The sequence below is a fragment of the Syngnathus floridae genome, chromosome 8 (genome assembly GCF_059516105.1).
Source record: "Syngnathus floridae isolate MCC-2025c chromosome 8, RoL_Sflo_1.0, whole genome shotgun sequence".
Lineage (NCBI taxonomy): Eukaryota > Metazoa > Chordata > Actinopteri > Syngnathiformes > Syngnathidae > Syngnathus > Syngnathus floridae.
The window spans coordinates 11,923,698-11,941,683 of record NC_142420.1 but is presented as its reverse complement, the minus strand read 5'-3'; the positions used below and the strand labels follow the sequence as shown (position 1 = coordinate 11,941,683).

Here is a 17,986-nt window from a genome sequence, read left to right as displayed (position 1 = left end):
CCCCTGTCCTATACTGATTCCTATCCTGATGCAGGTGCAAGGCCTTCTGAACCGCTTACCCTTACAAGGGTCGCGGCGCGCTGCAGCCTGTCCCAGCTGATTTCGGGCAGTAGGCGGGGAACACCTTGAATTGGTTGCCAGCCATTTGGAGGGCACACATAAACGAACAACCATTTGCACTCACAACCACATCAACAATTTGGAGTGGTCAATCGGCCTACCATGCATATTTTTGGAACGTGGGAGAAAATTGCAGCACCGGAAAAAAACCTCGCAAACATGGGGAGAAGATGCAAACTCCATACAGAAAGGCTGGAGCCAAATCAAACTCCGCACCTCAGACGTGGACGTGCGAACCAGTGTCCCATCGTTCCGCCAAAATCAATTCATTTTTATTAAATGCATTATTAGTGGCTGATGATGTAGGGGTATACTTACCTAACTTGTGTGCAGGCAACATGAGATCGATTCCTGCTCAGTGGCAGTGTGCTTGTGGGTGTGATTGGTTGTTCGTATTGTTATGTACTCTGCGAGTGGCTGGTGACCAGTTCAGGGTGTAGTCTGCGTTTCACCCGATGTCAGCTGGGATAGTCTCCAGCACCCTTGCGATCCTGAACAGGATAAGCGGTGTTAAAATGCATTAATATTATCATTATTATTATTATTATTATTATTACTATTGCTGTGCATGTACTTGCTGTCCGTCCTGCATGTTCTCTCTATTTCATTACACTGTTCATTTAACCAAGCCTCTTTAGCATCATTGCACATTTTCTTTTTCTTTTTCTTTTCTGCATGCACAGCAAGATCAAGGACATTTCAGGCAAAAAGACAACATCCCAAAGCGGTTGCATAAAATCCAAAAATGGAAACATCCTGATGGAAAAAGCAGACATTCTCAACAGGTGGTCTGAGTATATTGAAGAATTGTTTGATGACGACAGAGAAGACCAACCAGAGAGTACCAAACCAATGGAAGGACCGCCAATCCTGGATACGGAAGTCGAAGAAGGCAATTAAAACGATGAACAAAGGAAAGGCTGTAGGGCCCGATCAAATTCCCATAGAGGTATATGAAGCCCTTGGAGAATGGGGAACACAGAAACTTACTTCACTGCTGAATGACATCTATGATACCGGGAACATACCTGCTGACATGCTTCGCTCCACATTTATCACACTCCCCAAAAAACCAGGAACAACTGATTGTGAAAGTCACAGAACGATAAGCCTCATGAGCCATACATTGAAACTCCTCCTGAAAATACTTCTGGTGAGGCTGAGAAATAAAATAAGACCAGAGATCTCAGAAGCACAATTTGGTTTTGTTGCTGATAAAGGAACAATAAATGCCATATTCACAATGACCATGATAATAGAAAGGTGTATAGAAATGCAAATTGATATCTACCTTTGCTTCATTGACTACTCTAAGGCCTTCGACAAAGTGAGGCATGTAGAACTTTTCCAAATTCTGAACAAACTGGATATTGATGGCAAGGACCTTAGAATATTGAGCAACCTCTACTGGAAACAGACAGCCACAGTGAGAATAGATGGCGTGCATAGTGAAGAAACTCCAATCAGGCGGGGAGTGAGACAGGGATGTGTCCTATCCCCAGACCTCTTCAATTTATACAGTGAAATGATTCTAAGGAACATCGAAGACATGAGAGGAATATGGCTGGGCGGACACAATATCAACAATCTAAGATACGCTGACGATATTGTTCTAATGGCACAGTCAGAACAGACCCTCCAAGAGATACTGAATACTGTTGTGGAGGCAAGTGAAAGGAAAGGACTGGCTCTAAATATATCAAAAACAGAAAGCATGACGATCTCAAAAAAGCCTATAGCACCAACATGCAAACTACAAAGTCATGGCGCACAGGTAAAGCAAGTCAACAAGTTCAAATATCTGGGCTATTCCATTACATCAGACGGGAAATGCATATCAGAGGTACAAAAATGCATTGCCATAGCGAAAGTCACATTTAAACAGCTGTCCCCAGTCATGACCAACAGAAACATCAAAACTACAACCAAATTCAGAATACTAAAGGCATATGTATGGTCGGTTCTCTTGTATGGATGCGAATGCTGGACAATCGACAGCAGCATAAGGAAAAAACTAGAGGCAACAGAGATGTGGTTCCTCAGAAGAATTCTGAAGATATCATGGAAGGAAAAACGGACAAATCAGGAGGTCCTCGAAATGATGAATATGAAAAGATCACTCCTCAATACAGTACGAAAAAGACAGATGAAATTCTTTGGGCACACCTACAGAACAAAGGGAATAGAACATCTCAGCGCAACAGCAAAGATTGAGGGAAAGAGAAGCAGAGGACGCAAACGACAAATGTATGTGGACAGCCTCAATGAATGGGCAACTCATAAAGAGCTAACAAACAACCAGTTCATGAAAGCTTCGGATGACAGAGAAGAATGGAGGGCCATGGCCGTCAATGCCTGTTCCAGGCAAGACACTTGATGATGATGATGATGATTACTATTATTGTTGTTGGTACAATTATTATTATTATTATTATTTTGAAATCATTCTAACTATACGGGAAGGAGGCACACATTTGATCAGGGCTGGGGATAGAAACCTGTGGTCTGAAGACATTTTCAGCAGTTATCACCAGCTCATTGAATGAGGGTACATGCTTATATTATCCGTTGCCAAATTTAAAGAGAATGAGAGGAGCCGCTTTGATTGGTGGGGAATGGAGTCAGTTGTCTTCACACTCACATCAGCGCAAACAGCCTTTTATAAATACACCGATTTGCACACATCTGTGAGCAGCACCCAGTCTAACATGCCCATGCAGATTCATGGCAGACTGCGCCAGATTTGTGCCAGCCACAAAAGTAGCGCCTTTAGTATTCCTGAATTCTTCTGATACGTTGTTTTATGGAAGTGCCTTGTAAACTAGTGAGTACCTAGCACACACATTTCTTAAGACAAAATAAGCTCTAATTTGTCTTTAACAAGTGCTTAGTTCAAGTGGCTGTCTCTTATCACGGTGAAGCCTCTTGAGAGCTTCCTATTCTCTCCACCAAGATGTGACAGGCCATGTAAAGCATTCACAGAGTGCCCAAACGTCTGGTCCTACTTGTGAAACCAAACTTACACCCCTTTTTCATGCTCTTATTTGCGCTCATGGATTTTTGGGGTGCCTCTCTTGGCTTTGTTCATGTGTTGACTGGGTAATTGCTGACTGTCTCAAATACAAAAAAAGCTGGAGAGAGCCTCTGGCTGACATCCAGTGGCAAAGATCTCAATGGAAACAGAGTCTTTGGCTTACTAAGTGAGCACAAAGAGGAGTGAAAGCAGAAAGGTTGGGACCGTCTGATGATGCATGTTTGAATTTTACTGTTTCGGGTTCATTCCATAGGAGTAGCTTGAATTTGTTCATTTATACTGAAAATTACTGTAGATCGCATGGAGTGACGTGCGGTGAGGTTCATGACTGGGGAGGCACTGACGTCACCCCCCCCCCTTTTTTCGCAGCCTCCGTAAGGTCTCTTTTCAAAGCCGTTTTGTTAATCTAACGAAACACAACGTTACAGACGGATGACAAAAAAACACTAGATATTATACACATCAGCTCAACTACGGAAATTAGTTAATATAGCATAGTGTTTGAACACTTAAACAACGACATAAAGACAGAGAGCAGTTCAGTCCAACTACATAGTCTGTCAACATCGGCAGCCGTGTGATTACGCAATCCTCAGAGGAGGCTAGGCAAGAAGTTGGCTCCTCCGAGCGAATCGTCTTTGGTTTTAAAATAACTATAAAAATTCAGCGATTTTGGTTCAAAATGATACAAAACTATTGAAATTAAAAGGAAAATGACTTTATAATAAAAACAGTTGAATTTGTTTTTCCCCTTTTCATGATGGCAGGGGAGGCCTCTGACCGCACATCCCTGATCGCATGTAAAACTACCGTATTTGCCGGTGTATAAGTCGACTCGGTGTATAAGTCGACCCCCTAAAATTCTACGGAAATTTACGATTTTATGATATATCCTTTGTATAAGTCGAACTCAATTGTTGCATTATATTAAACTTCAAAATACAATCAGAAATATGCAAAATTTATTGACAAAATGTGTTCAAATTCCGGGAGGCCGTGCGCATGCGCAGTGGCCGGAAATAGCTCCAGCCGAGCGGATCGGCTGTTTATAAGCACCGCGGAGGAGATCGCGGAGCCACATTCGACTTCCAGCGGCCGGCGAGCTCGCGCACGCCGCCCGGCACCACCGGGAGGCCGGAAATAGCTCCAAGCCGAGAGGATCGGCACTTTATAAGCACCGCGGAGGAGATCGCGGAGCCTCATTCGACTTCCAGCGGCCAGCGCACTCGCGCACGCCGCCTGGCACCACCGGGAGGCCGTGCGCACGCGCCAAGTGGCCGAAAATAGCTCCCGCCGAGCGGATCGGCACTTTATAAGCACCGCGGATGAAATCGCGGAGCCTCATTCGACTTCCAGTGGGCCGCGCACTCGCGCACGGCTCTTGCGCCATAAAGAGTCCGCCTCAGCTGGTTCCCCATGTCGGCTAGAACAAGTGAAAATTCGGCCTCTTCCCCTGGAAGTCTGGCCAAGTTTGGCGAATATTTTCTAAGTGCCAACGACTCAACCACCGTAAAGTGTCCGCTTCGGCTGGTTCCCCATGTCGGCCACCACAAGTGAAAATTCGGCCTCTTCCCCTGGAAGTCTGGCCAAGTTTGGCAAATATTTTCAAAGTGCGAACGACTCAACCACCGTAAAGTGTCCACCTCGGCTGGTTCCCCATGTCGGCCATAACAAGTGAAAATTCGGCCCCTTCCCCTGGAAGTCCGGCCAAGTTTGGCGAATATTTCCCAAGTGCCAACGACTCAAAAGCCGTAAAGTGTCCGCCTCGGCTGGTTCCTCCGGTCGGCCAGAACAAGTGAAAATTCGGCCTCTTCCCCTGGAAGTCTGGCCAAGTTTGGCGAATATTTTCTAAGTGCCAACGACATTCATTTAGACATGGCGATTGAATGTTTACGTACCGGTAGTTATTGTCGTTGCTTGACGCGCGATGACTCGCACAGTACTTCCCCCTAGCAGTCATCGTCGCTGTCTGGCTTTCGATGTCCGTTATTGAGGTGAGAATATTTGAAATTGTTGCTGAGGATGCGTGTTAATGCGACGAACGCTTTATAATGATTCAGTTTCTCGCTGTTTGATGAGCCTGACGGACGCACACCCACGCACAATGAGATGCACGAGAAACGGCCTTGGTTACCATCACATTTGAAGGGATGAATACAAAGTTAAATTTTATGACTCGGTGTATAAGTTGAGGTCGATTTTTTTCGGTCGATTTTGGATCGAAAAAGGTCGACCAATACACCGGCAAATACGGTATGTGGCACTGGTATGTGTTTTTCTTACTACTGGTATGAAAACATAAATATGTAATTTGATAAGGGAGGTACATCATGAATGTTATTTAAATCAGGATTAAATGCGCAAAACAGAATTTAGCTACATCATGATTATCTCCCCAAGACATTTTTACAAGCGCTCTCCTAAAACTAAACTCTAAACAATAGAGTCTCCGTCACTGCAGCTGTAATGACAATGATTAATGAAGATCAGCTGTGTGTTGTTCTAACGAGGCTTCCCATAAGCCTATTTTATGACAGGAAATTGTGTTTGTGAAGTCTTGTCTCACATAAAAACGCTTTCATTGTTGTGTAAAACCCATGTTGGTATTATTGGATACAAAAAGCCATTAATTAACTGTCGCTCTTTAGGCATTAGGTACTGGCAGGCTAGAAGGTATCAATTACTTATGGTTTACAGGAACTTTAAAATGGTAGTTACATTCCATGCTGTGGTGCGGCCACTTTCAAAGATCTCTTGTCTCAGGTCTTGGTAGATGTTATCAATTGATTTTATTTTCTAATCTTTTCTATGCTGTGCTTATTTACAGGTGTACACCACATCTTCCCGACATTTCACACACCCATCCCAATCGACATGAGACACCATGAGGGGCGGTACCATTATGAACCCCACCCTCTGCACACCATGCATGGGTAAGTTTTCTTCAGCTCATTTCACACTGCTCATCATAGACTGTTGTGTTTAAAAGCTACAGATACAGAATGGGGAGTTGAGGTCAACCTTTTCAGGTTCCCAAAGCCTGGTTCACGCGGCAGGATTATCAACCCAAATTTAGCCCTGAATCTCTCCGCCTGACAATCGTAGGCCGGCTCCAATTCTAGTAATGGCTCCAAAGATAATCTTAGCATATAATCATGCAGTGTGTGATGTCTTCAGGCGGATCTCAGCTGCTTGAAAGGAGGTCCAACCTCAAATCGAGGATATTCAACATGCTGGCTTTTTTTTTTTTTACTTCGCACCAGGACAAACGAGCACGCAGCCAGTTGACAGTGACGTGCAGCCAATCAGAGAGCAAGGTGACGAGGTGGTGGGCAAATCAAAACTGTCATAGGACAACAGAAAGCCCGTGCTCATGCTGTCTCCAATCCTTTGACCAACGCCTTTTCTTTTTGTGACCCTTTTTTTCTGCTAAAAACAAACCAAAATCTGTCTGTCGCTTCTTTGTCCACCATATTTGTTGACAGTTGCGTGGTAAGCAAAGCGTCACGCCCACCCTGCTTTAGGTGTGCACGTAACATTAGGCTGGCAAGCCACACCCACTGTCTTTCTACACTAAAGAAATAGTTTTTGTCAGCCCACCCTCGGCACGCGGAGAACATATAAACTCCTCACAGGAAGCCCAGAGTCTGAATCGAATGCTTTTGAGACAGAAAACACCGTATTATCACCTTTCTCCAGCTGTTCTTCCTCTGAGTGTCAAATACGACTGTGTTGTGTCATCCTGGCAAAAAAGGCAGGATGTCTATGCAAGGCTTTTGGTCAAAGATTTTATCAGCTGTCGGCTGCTTTGAGGTTAATGGGTTCTAGGTCCCATAAGACATCAAAAACAGTATGTTGGCATGTAATTTAATGAAGGCCGTAGGCAATTGTTCTAAGTTGTCATCAAGCAAGATGACTGCGGCACCTGCTGTTTTGTTATGGAGGTTGCTGCTTGGCTGAACATGTAGTATATTAGAGCATCATCCAGGGACTAATTATTCCAACATTTCTCTTGATGCCAGATTTTCTGTCCAACTCACTGTATCCAGCTCTAGCATGATTACTTTTCTCATTTTACATTGATAAATAGAGATGTCTGTCACCTGCATAAGAGTGGAAATTAACAGAATGTTTTCTAAGAATACTAAGGAAAGCACGTAAAGGCTAACCATTTAATTCACACAGAGTCTTTATCTAAGATATCTGCAAAAAAAGTAGTATTTTTAATGTTTGATTGTAGGTGAATGACTGCAGTAGTAGTATTGTACAATATAACATCTTGTACCTGCATCTTAAAGTCACCAACTATGATAAATTAATCTATACAGATTCTATACTAGTATTTACCTAGGCTTCATACCAGTTCTTAGTATTCAGTTAAGAACTTGGAGTAATGACCAGCAGGGTAGTAAACAACAACAAATATTTCATGCTTTTGATTCCTGCAGGATGATCGAGGTTATTACCAAGGCTTAAAGGATTCACTAGTAAGTTTATATTTCAATATGCAAACAAAACTGAGCAATAACTACCCACAGCTACCCCTCCTCCACTACCTATACGTGTGCAAAGCTTTAAAAAAATTAATAATTAAGAAGCATGTGTGGTCTTCAGGAAACCTCAGGAAGATCGTTTTATTTAATGACGCTACCGTTTGTCTGAGCTCATTTATTTGGGCATCTTTAGTGCAAACCCGCAAGCCAAGACAACTTGCAACCACCACACCACCGTGTTTGACCAGGTAGTCACCATATAAAACACGAGTTTATACTCACCCAGCTCGCCCAGCCGTGCCTTCCATTCTCCTGGCGTACGTTCGTTCGCGGGACGACAAGATGGGTTGCGTTCGCCTGATAGGATCCACGAACCGGACAGTGCGTGCCTGCTGTGTGCTCGTGTTCACAGTGGCCTGGTTGACTGTCATCTTTCCGGACTCTGCTGTGCATCGGGAGCGGCTAGCGTGCTATCACTCTTATATGTTCATCTTCTTGTTTTATTTTTCCTGTGTTGTTTACTTGTATGTGCGTTGTGAACTCTGTCTTGTCACCCTGGGATAGTGAGGAACGTAATTTCGATCTCTTTGTGTCTTGACATGCGGAGGAATTGACAATAAAGGAGACTTTGACTTTGACTTTGACTTTGACTTTGAGTTCTCTTTTCCCAGAACCTCAACAATGTGCCAGTATGTGAGGAAAAAAAAAAAGTTCATTCAACAGTTGATATTTAAACTTTTTGGGCTAGCATTCACTGGGCTATTTACAGCACTGATAAGTTGAAATATGTCCAAAGTTTTTGTGTGTAAGGGCTGTGGCCTAACCCGACCGAGTAAACAAACAGTGTGCCCCCCACCCCTTCACAGTGTTCTCAAGGCCAGTCGCACCACACTAAATTAAATATGATTTGTCAATGAGACATTTGGCTTTTGCCTTTTCTCAGTGGGTTAACATGTAAATGAATCATGACATGTTCTACTGTATACTGTTGCATGGTTGGTCCAGGCCCAAGTGAATTTAATTTATTTGACTGCACATCAATTTTGGGTACTCATATGATAAATCACCAGAAATTTGATGCTGAAACTACAGAATTAAATTCTATAGTACATGAACAAATATTTTCTATCTAGATCAGTGGTTCTTAACCTTGGTTCGATCGAACCCCAGGGGTTCGGTGAGTCGGCTTCAGGGGTTCGGCAGAGCTGGTATGTCATTGCCCTGCCCCCGCCCCGCCCCTGCCCCGCCCCGCTGTTCGCGGATGGCTGAACACACCGGTAGCACCCCCCCCCCTCCTTCCGTAGATGGCGGAACACACCGGTAGCACCCCCCTCGTCCGCGGATGGCCGAACACATCGGTAGCACATCGGTAGCCCCCCCCCCCCCCCACACACACACCGTCTGCGGATGGCCGAACACATCGGTACAGCGTTTCAATAATGGAACAACTGCGCATGGGATTTAATGTATGGCAGAGACAAATAGCAGTTAGTGTCTTCAAAGCATGCTATTCAATAACAAACACAGGATTACTCTCTCTGTCATTTCCCTCTGTACCTTTTCAGTACAACAAACAATTTTGATTTTTAAATGATAGTTGTGTATGTCCATTCTTAAATTATATTCTTTCCCTCAGTGAGCAACCATCCATTGTGTTGAGATATAGTGGAGGTTTCTATAAATGGCAGGTGATGATTAAGAGACTGTTGCTCTCCAAGAGCTCTGAGGTCCTCAAACTGTCTCCCATTCAGACACTGGCAAAAAAAGATCTCTTTTTCATTCCGCTGGAATTTACGCAGACATCAAGTAATATCTTGTCAGAAAGCCTTCAGTAATGGCTCCTACCAAGCAGGACTATTATTTGAAACCTCCTGGCACGCCATTGTAAATGTCATCTTATTATGACCTCAAATAAAAAAAAATTCCTATGAGTGATTTATTCAAGTTTATGTGCATAAACATGTGGGATAGCTTTCAACCAAGAAACATTAAACATAGGAAGTGGGGCTAATATTCAGAATACTGTAGTCTGAAAAAGTAAAACACACAAAAGTAAAATAAATTTTAGGTAAACACAAGAAAAGCAATAGGTTTTTGTTCCTCAAGTGTGCACTGAGTCACATGACTCACATCACAGACAGGAAACGGAACCAGCGTTCACAGTAATGGATATCTGTACAACATTGGTATGAATAGCCCTTTACCATGTCATTGAAATGTATTGTTCATTAAAACGTTTGTCATAAATAGACGCATCGTACCTTGTTTGAAAAACAATAATAGAAAATGGGAAAGTCAATTAAATTATTTCAAAAATTACATTATATCCATTTCTACATTAAATCTATTTCTACATAGTATCTGTCATAAATAGATGCATCATATCTTGTTTGAAATACAATAATAGAAAATGGGAAAGTCAATTAAATTATTTCAAATATTACTACATTAAAAGAGAGCGAGTTCTACTTTAGCAAGGCCTTAAGTGGAGCAACCAAGCTCTCATCTGTGGTGGTAGTGTCAAACTGTCTGTATGCAGCTTTGATTTGGACCAAAGGAAGTGTGTTTTTGTAGAAGTGGTGAATGTTTCTTCTCACTTCTACCCTCTCGTTTAAGACAGAAGGCTCTTTATGGTTGTTTGTAGGGCAAGAGTGGGCTTGATGGCAGAAAATTGGCTCTTAGTCAAGGCCGGCAGTCTGCTGATGCTTACTGGAAATAGAACAAGAGCCAAAGCTCTTGGTTGGTTGGGACAGCCTGAAGTAGGGAGGGTTTTCTGGGTTTGGGTTGGTACATGTATAGTATACATGTAGTTATGCGTCAATGAGAAACTGAGTAGGGCAGCTGATGAGTAGAGTGATGTATGTCAGTAAAGGGGCTACCAGCACAGTCTATGCGTACAAGCTGGGTCAGCAGCATTCTTTACATCAGTTACATTCCTTGCGCTGTGAACGTTTTTGTGAAGGTCCTCATTTTGGGGCAAATTAATGGTTTTAAACAGCAGTTTACTTTCCTTCCAGGATGCCAGGTTTTCTCCTCTTAGCCTCTTCAAAATAAAACTCCGCTAAACACACTGTAAACAAGGCGAAGGAAAAAGGATTTGGTAACCCCCGCCACCAACAGTAGCACGGCGCGTGCCTCATCCAAATCTGACAAAAGCAGGCAGACAGACGCTGCTCGGTGAAAACACGTTGCGTGACGAGCAGTCCCACTCGCCCTTTCTTGTCAAACGGCAACGATAAGGTAGCATCCTGTGGGAGCATTCAGGAATTTGGCATTGAACCACAAATTACTCTTAATGAGATTCTGTTGTTTTAGTAATTTATCTTGGTTTTGCACCTTTGCACTTTTATGTCCCAAATTCGAAACATTTTCTGGTTCTTTGGGAGAACAAGAAATAATGTATTCACTACAAACAAAAAGTTAGTTAAAGCAAATATAATTTTTGCTTTTGATGTTGAATACTTCATTTGTACATGCTTCGTTTCGAACCTTAGTCTGGCACCTACAGCAGTTTGTGTTTACACATTCTGGACCACAGTCACATTTTTGTACACACACACACACACACACACACACACACACACACACACACACACACCTCTGGAGTGGCAACTGGCTGTCTGAAACAAAGTTGCAACTAATGCAGAAAATTCCAGAATTTTGAATTGTTGTATTGAGTCAGTTTTATATTTTATGTGAGTGTTTTTGTATTGCATTTTTTAATAATACACCGGGTTTGCTGATGTGCATTACCTTTTTTCTTTCGAATTTCATTTTGCACCCTTCACCAATAAAAATGTGGAATTAAAGTCTTCTCCTCTTGGTGTATTCAACAGATTAGTCATGCATTACAATTTTGTAATGTCCTAGAATTCAAAATCTTTATTGGGGTACCATTATCAGATATGAAATTAAAATATGATTAATGAGATTGTATTGACAGTGGTGTGTGAGAAGAAGGGTGGGGAATCACTGCTCTAACTTTCCTAACAGCTACATATTATCTACAAATCTAAAACCTACTCTTCTGTGATGCCATTTGAATACAGTGCAAATTAGAAATTATAATAAATAAAAAGCATTTATAATATACAAAAAACATACTGTAAATGCATGTATAACAAACAACAATAAAATCAATAAACGGGAAAAAAAATCAACTTTAGCTTCGCGGATTTCACTTGTGTATATTTTTTTAGATAAACAGCGAAAAATGAGGCAACAGTGTATACACATACATACATACATAGTACATACATACATACTACATACATACATACATACATACATACATACATACATACATACATACATACATACATACGTACACACACACGCACACACACACACACTCGTACACACATACATACATGAACGAGTCTACATACATAATACTGTATTTACTTGTCAGTTGTTTGAAACTCTTTTGCTTATTATGATCAAGGCTCTGAAATCGGCAATTGCTTTACAACTTCAAGTTCCTTCTGAATATTAGTATATGCTGATCTTCATAGCCATTATTCATTTCAAGAATCTTTTAGCAATACCAGGTATTGTTACTACACACAGCGGAGCAACATGCTGCTTATCATTCCTGAAGAACACTTTGTCGACACAAGTGTTAGTGCCACTGCCAGCGGCCAGGCACTCAATTGCATCTCAAGTTTTACCCCACGGCAGAAGTATTAAATCGCTGTTTGTCTTTTTCAGCAAACACCTTCTGCTTACCCATGAGACATGATGAATTCAATAGGTAGCCAAACGAAACTGGAGGGCTATCTGAGTATTCCAACAAGGCTCTCTGTTTCGCTGAAGTTGGTTAGGAGCACCTTCAGAAGGATTTTATCATTCACATTGATGACACCTGATGTGTTTTGCCAAACCAAACAAGACTTTCTGACACACAAATGAGAAAGGCTTTAGTCTTGACTTGTCTGCACCTTCAGGGCCTAATAAGAGGTGAACAAAAAGGACTTCACACTGTGGTTGCAACTGGCAGCGTTCCTTCTTTAATACGTCATCAGAAGCCCTTCAACTTCTCATCCCACTGTGGTCCATTACGCACAGGACACCGGGTAGTGGTAAACTGTCAGGGCCAGCAAAGCCTTCTCTGTTGGCCAAACAATTAAAATGTCATTGTCGTCTGCATTTTTCTTTGTCCACTGACTGGTTGGTCAGAACAGAACTATCTGACTAGCAAAACATAATTGTAGCGATCTGCACAAATTAACGCACTTTTTAATCTGTAACTTAGTGAGTGCGATGTAGTTTCCTTTTTTTTAGTGTTTTGTCATTGATTCTTAATTGCTCCCCGGTGTATGGGGCACTGTGGCATGCTGTTGAACTGTGTTTTTGTTTAATATTGATGCTTTCTTTAACTGCAGTATGATTTTGAATTACAGTGGGCTATTAGCTGAGAATAAGAACCAGGCCAGCCTCCAAATATGGAAAATCCACACATAATTGACACCCATTCAATTGCATTGAAAAAATTAAAACAAAGTTGTTGTTTTTTTTACCCACCATATACTAAGACCAATAAGTGTTTACCATTAAAAATGATAATTAACCCACCAAAAAAGGTATATAACAAAAATGTAAACTGTAGCATCTAAATCTATGAATATGCAGCAGTCCACTGTATTATGAAATGGATTAAGTCGTGTAATTCCCCGAGAAGGCTCAGGTACCAAATGCATGGCCTATCATTGACAGCAAGCAGGAAAAAAGCTGACCTGTATGTTTCCCATCACCACAGAGGTCCGGGACTAACTGGCAGTCCAGTCATCTCAGACATCTCCTTGATTCGTCTATCGCCCCATGCACCGACTGGGCCAGGTGAGTCTCCATTCAGCCCTCCACATCCCTACGTCAGCCCACACATGGAGCAGTACCTACGCTCAGTACATGGAAGCCCCACCCTCTCCATGATCTCAGCGGCACGAGGACTGAGCCCTGCCGAAGGTGAGAGTCACCTGCTATGCAGAATGAAACTAAATCCAAAAATTACCACACAGAGAAAATGTTTCACACTTACACTCTAAACCTTTTTATGAGATCACATATTATACTAGATCAGTGGTTCTTAACCTGGGTTCAATCGAACCCTAGGGGTTCGGTGAGTCAGTCTCTAGGGTTCGGCAGAGCCTCTTCTGCAGAGGTCCGAACACACCTGATTTATAAATTCGTGATAACACATATCTGCACTGGTCTCGGATAGGCAACAGCAGAAGTCACACTAATTTGCAGGTATGTAATTTGTTGTGAGTTCATGCATTCTGTTGGTTTTGTTCTTTGAACAAAGAGTTGTTTGTGCACGGCTCATTTTGTGCACCAGTAAAAAACATCTATGTCTTTAATTTGAAATTTTTTTTTTATTTTTCACCAAAGAGGGGTTCGGTGAATGCGAATATGAAACTGGTGGGGTTCGGTACCTCCAACAAGGTTAAGAACCACTGCACTAGATTATTTAAGCAGCTCCACTTTCTTAACATGGGTTGTCTAATAAACTGAACTATAAAGTAGGGCAACTATATACCGTATTTTCCGGACTATAAGTCGCTCCGGATAATAAGTCGCACCAGCCATAAAATGCCCCAAAAAGTGAAAAAAAACATATATAAGTCGCTCCGGAGTATAAGTCGCATTTTGGGGGGCAATTTATTCGACAAAATCCCACACCAAAAACAGTCATGAACGAGCAACAACAGGCTAAACGATAGCAACAACAGGCTAAACGATAGGTATGCTAACGTGACAAACACAAACAAAGAGCTGAGAACGGGCCTGATGTAACATATAGAGTGATTAAGGACAACTATTACATGAATAACATGTTTATAAAACCATCGGTGTCACTCCAATTCATTAAATCCATCGATCATTCGATACGATAGCAACAGGCTAAACGATAGGTATGCTAACGTGACAAACACAAATGAGGAGCTGAGAACGGGCCTGACGTAACATAAAGTGATTTAGGACAACCATTCCATAAATAACATGTTTATAAAACCATCGGTGTCACTCCAATTCATTAAATCCATCGATCGTTCTTTGTCAACAATGGCTGCGCGCAACTGAGGGCGCTTGCACTTCAAAATATTCCAAAGGCTCATATAACGACAGATAAACTATATTTCAAATAACTATAATATAAGCAATGATATTATCAAACCATCCGTGCACTTTAAATCCATTAAATCCATCGATCAAATTCCTCGTCCTTTGTCAACATCACCGCGCGTGCGCCTTGACGTCAGCCTCGTCTTTATTCTACAGATCTAGTATATAGCTATATTGTAGCGTTAACAAAGTACAAGGATAGACGTGGGTTTGGTAAACGGCTCTTTATTCCACAAAACAAACTTCCAAGCGTGTGGCGGCGTGGACTTCCAGAGACGATAGCTCCATGGCAGAGGACCGTGCGTGCGTAATGGCCATGTACGCGCCCCACGCACCGTTCGCGGACAGCCACTCGACCGAGCGCCGGCCCCCGACTCAGTAGAGTAGGACCGGGCGTGCGTAAAAGCCATAATAGTTTTTCAAACCTTCTATGTCACTCCAAATCCTTAATTCCTTTAAACTCTTTGTCCTCCGTGTCACTTAGAAATGATCACCGCTAATGATGCCGGTCGTCCTTACGTGGGTCGCGCCGCGCGGTGCCACTGACGTCACTTGAAATAGTAATCCATTGGTACATCACGGTTCTCCAAACTTTCTTTCTGCTGCTCGATTACTGTTTTCAGCTGCATACTTTACAACTTGAAGTTTGTAACTTGCAAAATATGACTTTCTTTTTGGTGCCATTTTTCTTAACCCCACCTAGTTGATGAGTCACGGCCAACGGTGAAATTTAAAGCGCCCTCATCCAGTTTCGTCTGAAAATATATATTTTTTCAGATGTAGTTTTTTGTTTTGTTTATTTGGTTGTTTTATCAAAGACAAACTCTGCTTTATTGTCGATTTTTTTTTCATATACCAAGACACACAAAGAGATTGAAATTACGTTCCCACTATCCCTCGGTGAGATAGTACACATATCCATACAAGTTACACAAAAAAACCCAAGAAGGCATAAACAATGAATAAATAAGAGTGTTGAATAAATGATAAATAAACAGATAATAAATAATAATAATAAATATAAGAGGAGCAAACAGACAGTGGACTTGGATATGGTGCTTTAAAGTGTTAATTGCTTTATTTGATGTTTTCTCTATTTTTTAATTTTTGAATATGTTCAAGATAAAGATATAAAAGCATGTTAAGTGATCAACTATACTAAAAATAACATGGGAAGTGGTCAACTATACTTTTAAGTGATGTCTTAATGATCAAGTAAAAATTTGTGAAAAAAAAACATATATAAGTCGCTCCTGAGTATAAGTCGCCCCCCCACCCAAACTATGAAAAAAACCGCGACTTATAGTCCGGAAATTACGGTACACGAAAAAATAATTTGACAAAGGGGCAAATACATTTTATTGGCACTGTATCTATATAAGGAAACCAACTTGCAAGAACCTGGAAACCTCAGGTCGGTGGGGATGGGATTGGGGAGACAGGCTCAGTGAGTAGACATACCCGTTTTGATTTACTCAACTACCAAATTATGTCAAAATTGGGCTTGGGAACAGTGAACTGGTATATGCAGTTTCTAGTCTGCTTCTTAACCACCCGTGAATGTGCACACCCATCACTGGCCCAACGCTGTGACGTGTATGTGAATGTTCTTTTGTATGGTGTAATGCAGGGGTGGGCAATCCCGGTCCTGGAGGGCCGGTGTCCTGCATGTTTTCTATGTCACCCTGTTGCAACACACCTAAATGATATGGTCAGATAATTAGCAATTTTCGAAAAAGCTGGTTAACAACTCTGATCATTTAAATCAGGTGTGTTGCAGCAGGGAAACCTGGAAAACATGGAAATCTTGTAAGCCCTCCAGGAACGAGATTGCCCACCCCTGGTGTAATGTATGAAACCAACTACATATACAGACACATTTGGATTTCCCTTTGGCGATCAGTATGACAAAAAATAATTTCCTCTATACTGATAGAACTGTTTCTATTACCGTATTTTCCGCACTATAAGGCACATTTAAACTCTTAAAATTTACCACAGTGCGCCTTATATATGGATCAATTGATAAATTTGTTGATCCATACTGGTTGTACACAGCACTCTGCCAAAATGTTTCAGTACATTTTAGTACAACTAGTAAAGTACAAGGTCGCATCGCTTTCAGCATTGCGGCAACCGTGGTCAGGGGTGTCACCGAAGTAAGCTACTACCGGTTGATCGCATGAGATTTAAAAAAAAAACATTTTTACTATAGGCTAGAATCGCTTGATTGACATACAGCCTATCGGGAGACAGTTACAGTAAACTGCCCCCCCTCACCGCAGCAAGCCCGACATCAAAGCTAAGAAGCTAATCAACGCATGCACTCGCTTTTTTCCATTAAACTAAAGAAAATTTATGACCAGCAAAAATGAGTGGGGTCGCTGGTCCAAGAGCCAAACCGAATTATTTTAATCCCATCGCTTGATTGACATACGGGTAAGCCTATCGGGAGGCAATCACAGTGAACTGCAGCAAGTTTGGCGCATACAGTGAACCCCCCCCCCCCTCACCGCAGCACATAGACACCAAAGCTAAGAAGCTAATCCACGCATCACGCATCAACGCACACACTCGCTTCTTTCTTTTAAACTAAAGAAAGTTTCTGACTATAAAAAATGAGTGGGGTTACTGGACCAAGTAAGAAGCCAAACCGTAGCACTTACATACGAAAAGGGAGCTAGACTTTACCTCATTGACTGGGTTGACATTCCCTTTAGCACAACACCATCTAGTGGATGCATACCACAACCCTAGTCAACTCCAGTTTGATGCAGTATCTATGCGCCTTTTAAGCCAGTGCGCCCTATATATGAAATGATTTCTAAAATAAAAAATTCAATGGCGGTGCGCCTTATAATCCAGTGCGCCATATAGTGCAGAAAATACGGCACTGTGTTTTGTGGGGATTTGGCTGAGGTTTCAGCCCTGAGCTTGATTTTGTGCTTTCTATTTCTTCGGCAGTTACCCATGAACACTTAAAAGACCGGGCCCTATTCACGCTCCCTCCACCACCACCACCAGGGGCCAATCCCACAGAATATTACCATCTGATGGCCAGTGCTAGCCAGCGAAATCCATATGGAGACCTTTTGATGCAAAGCGGTGCAGCGGCAGCAGCAGCAGCGGCAGCTCATTTACCAGATTACATCAGTCCAGTGGATGGTAAGAACAGCTCTATTCAGTTTGAGGTAGGGTTAATGATAATAGTTGT

General features: G+C 42.1%; 1 protein-coding gene across 6 annotated transcripts in view; it reads left to right on the top strand.

Moving 5' to 3' along the window:
* gli2a (GLI family zinc finger 2a) overlaps window positions 1–17,986 on the top strand; it is a 132,078-nt gene that overhangs the window by 62,085 nt on the left and 52,007 nt on the right. For 4 of the 6 annotated variants that reach the window (XM_088383385.1, XM_088383384.1, XM_088383386.1 and 1 more), the window contains 3 exons: window positions 5,982–6,087; window positions 13,406–13,611; window positions 17,737–17,937. In XM_088383385.1, coding sequence (XP_088239511.1) covers window positions 5,982–6,087; window positions 13,406–13,611; window positions 17,737–17,937 — 513 coding nt within the window. Of the gene's footprint in view, window positions 1–5,685; window positions 5,828–5,981; window positions 6,088–13,405; window positions 13,612–17,736; window positions 17,938–17,986 lie in introns of those variants that run through there. The other 2 variants (XM_088383389.1, XM_088383388.1) reach the window with 2 other exon arrangements.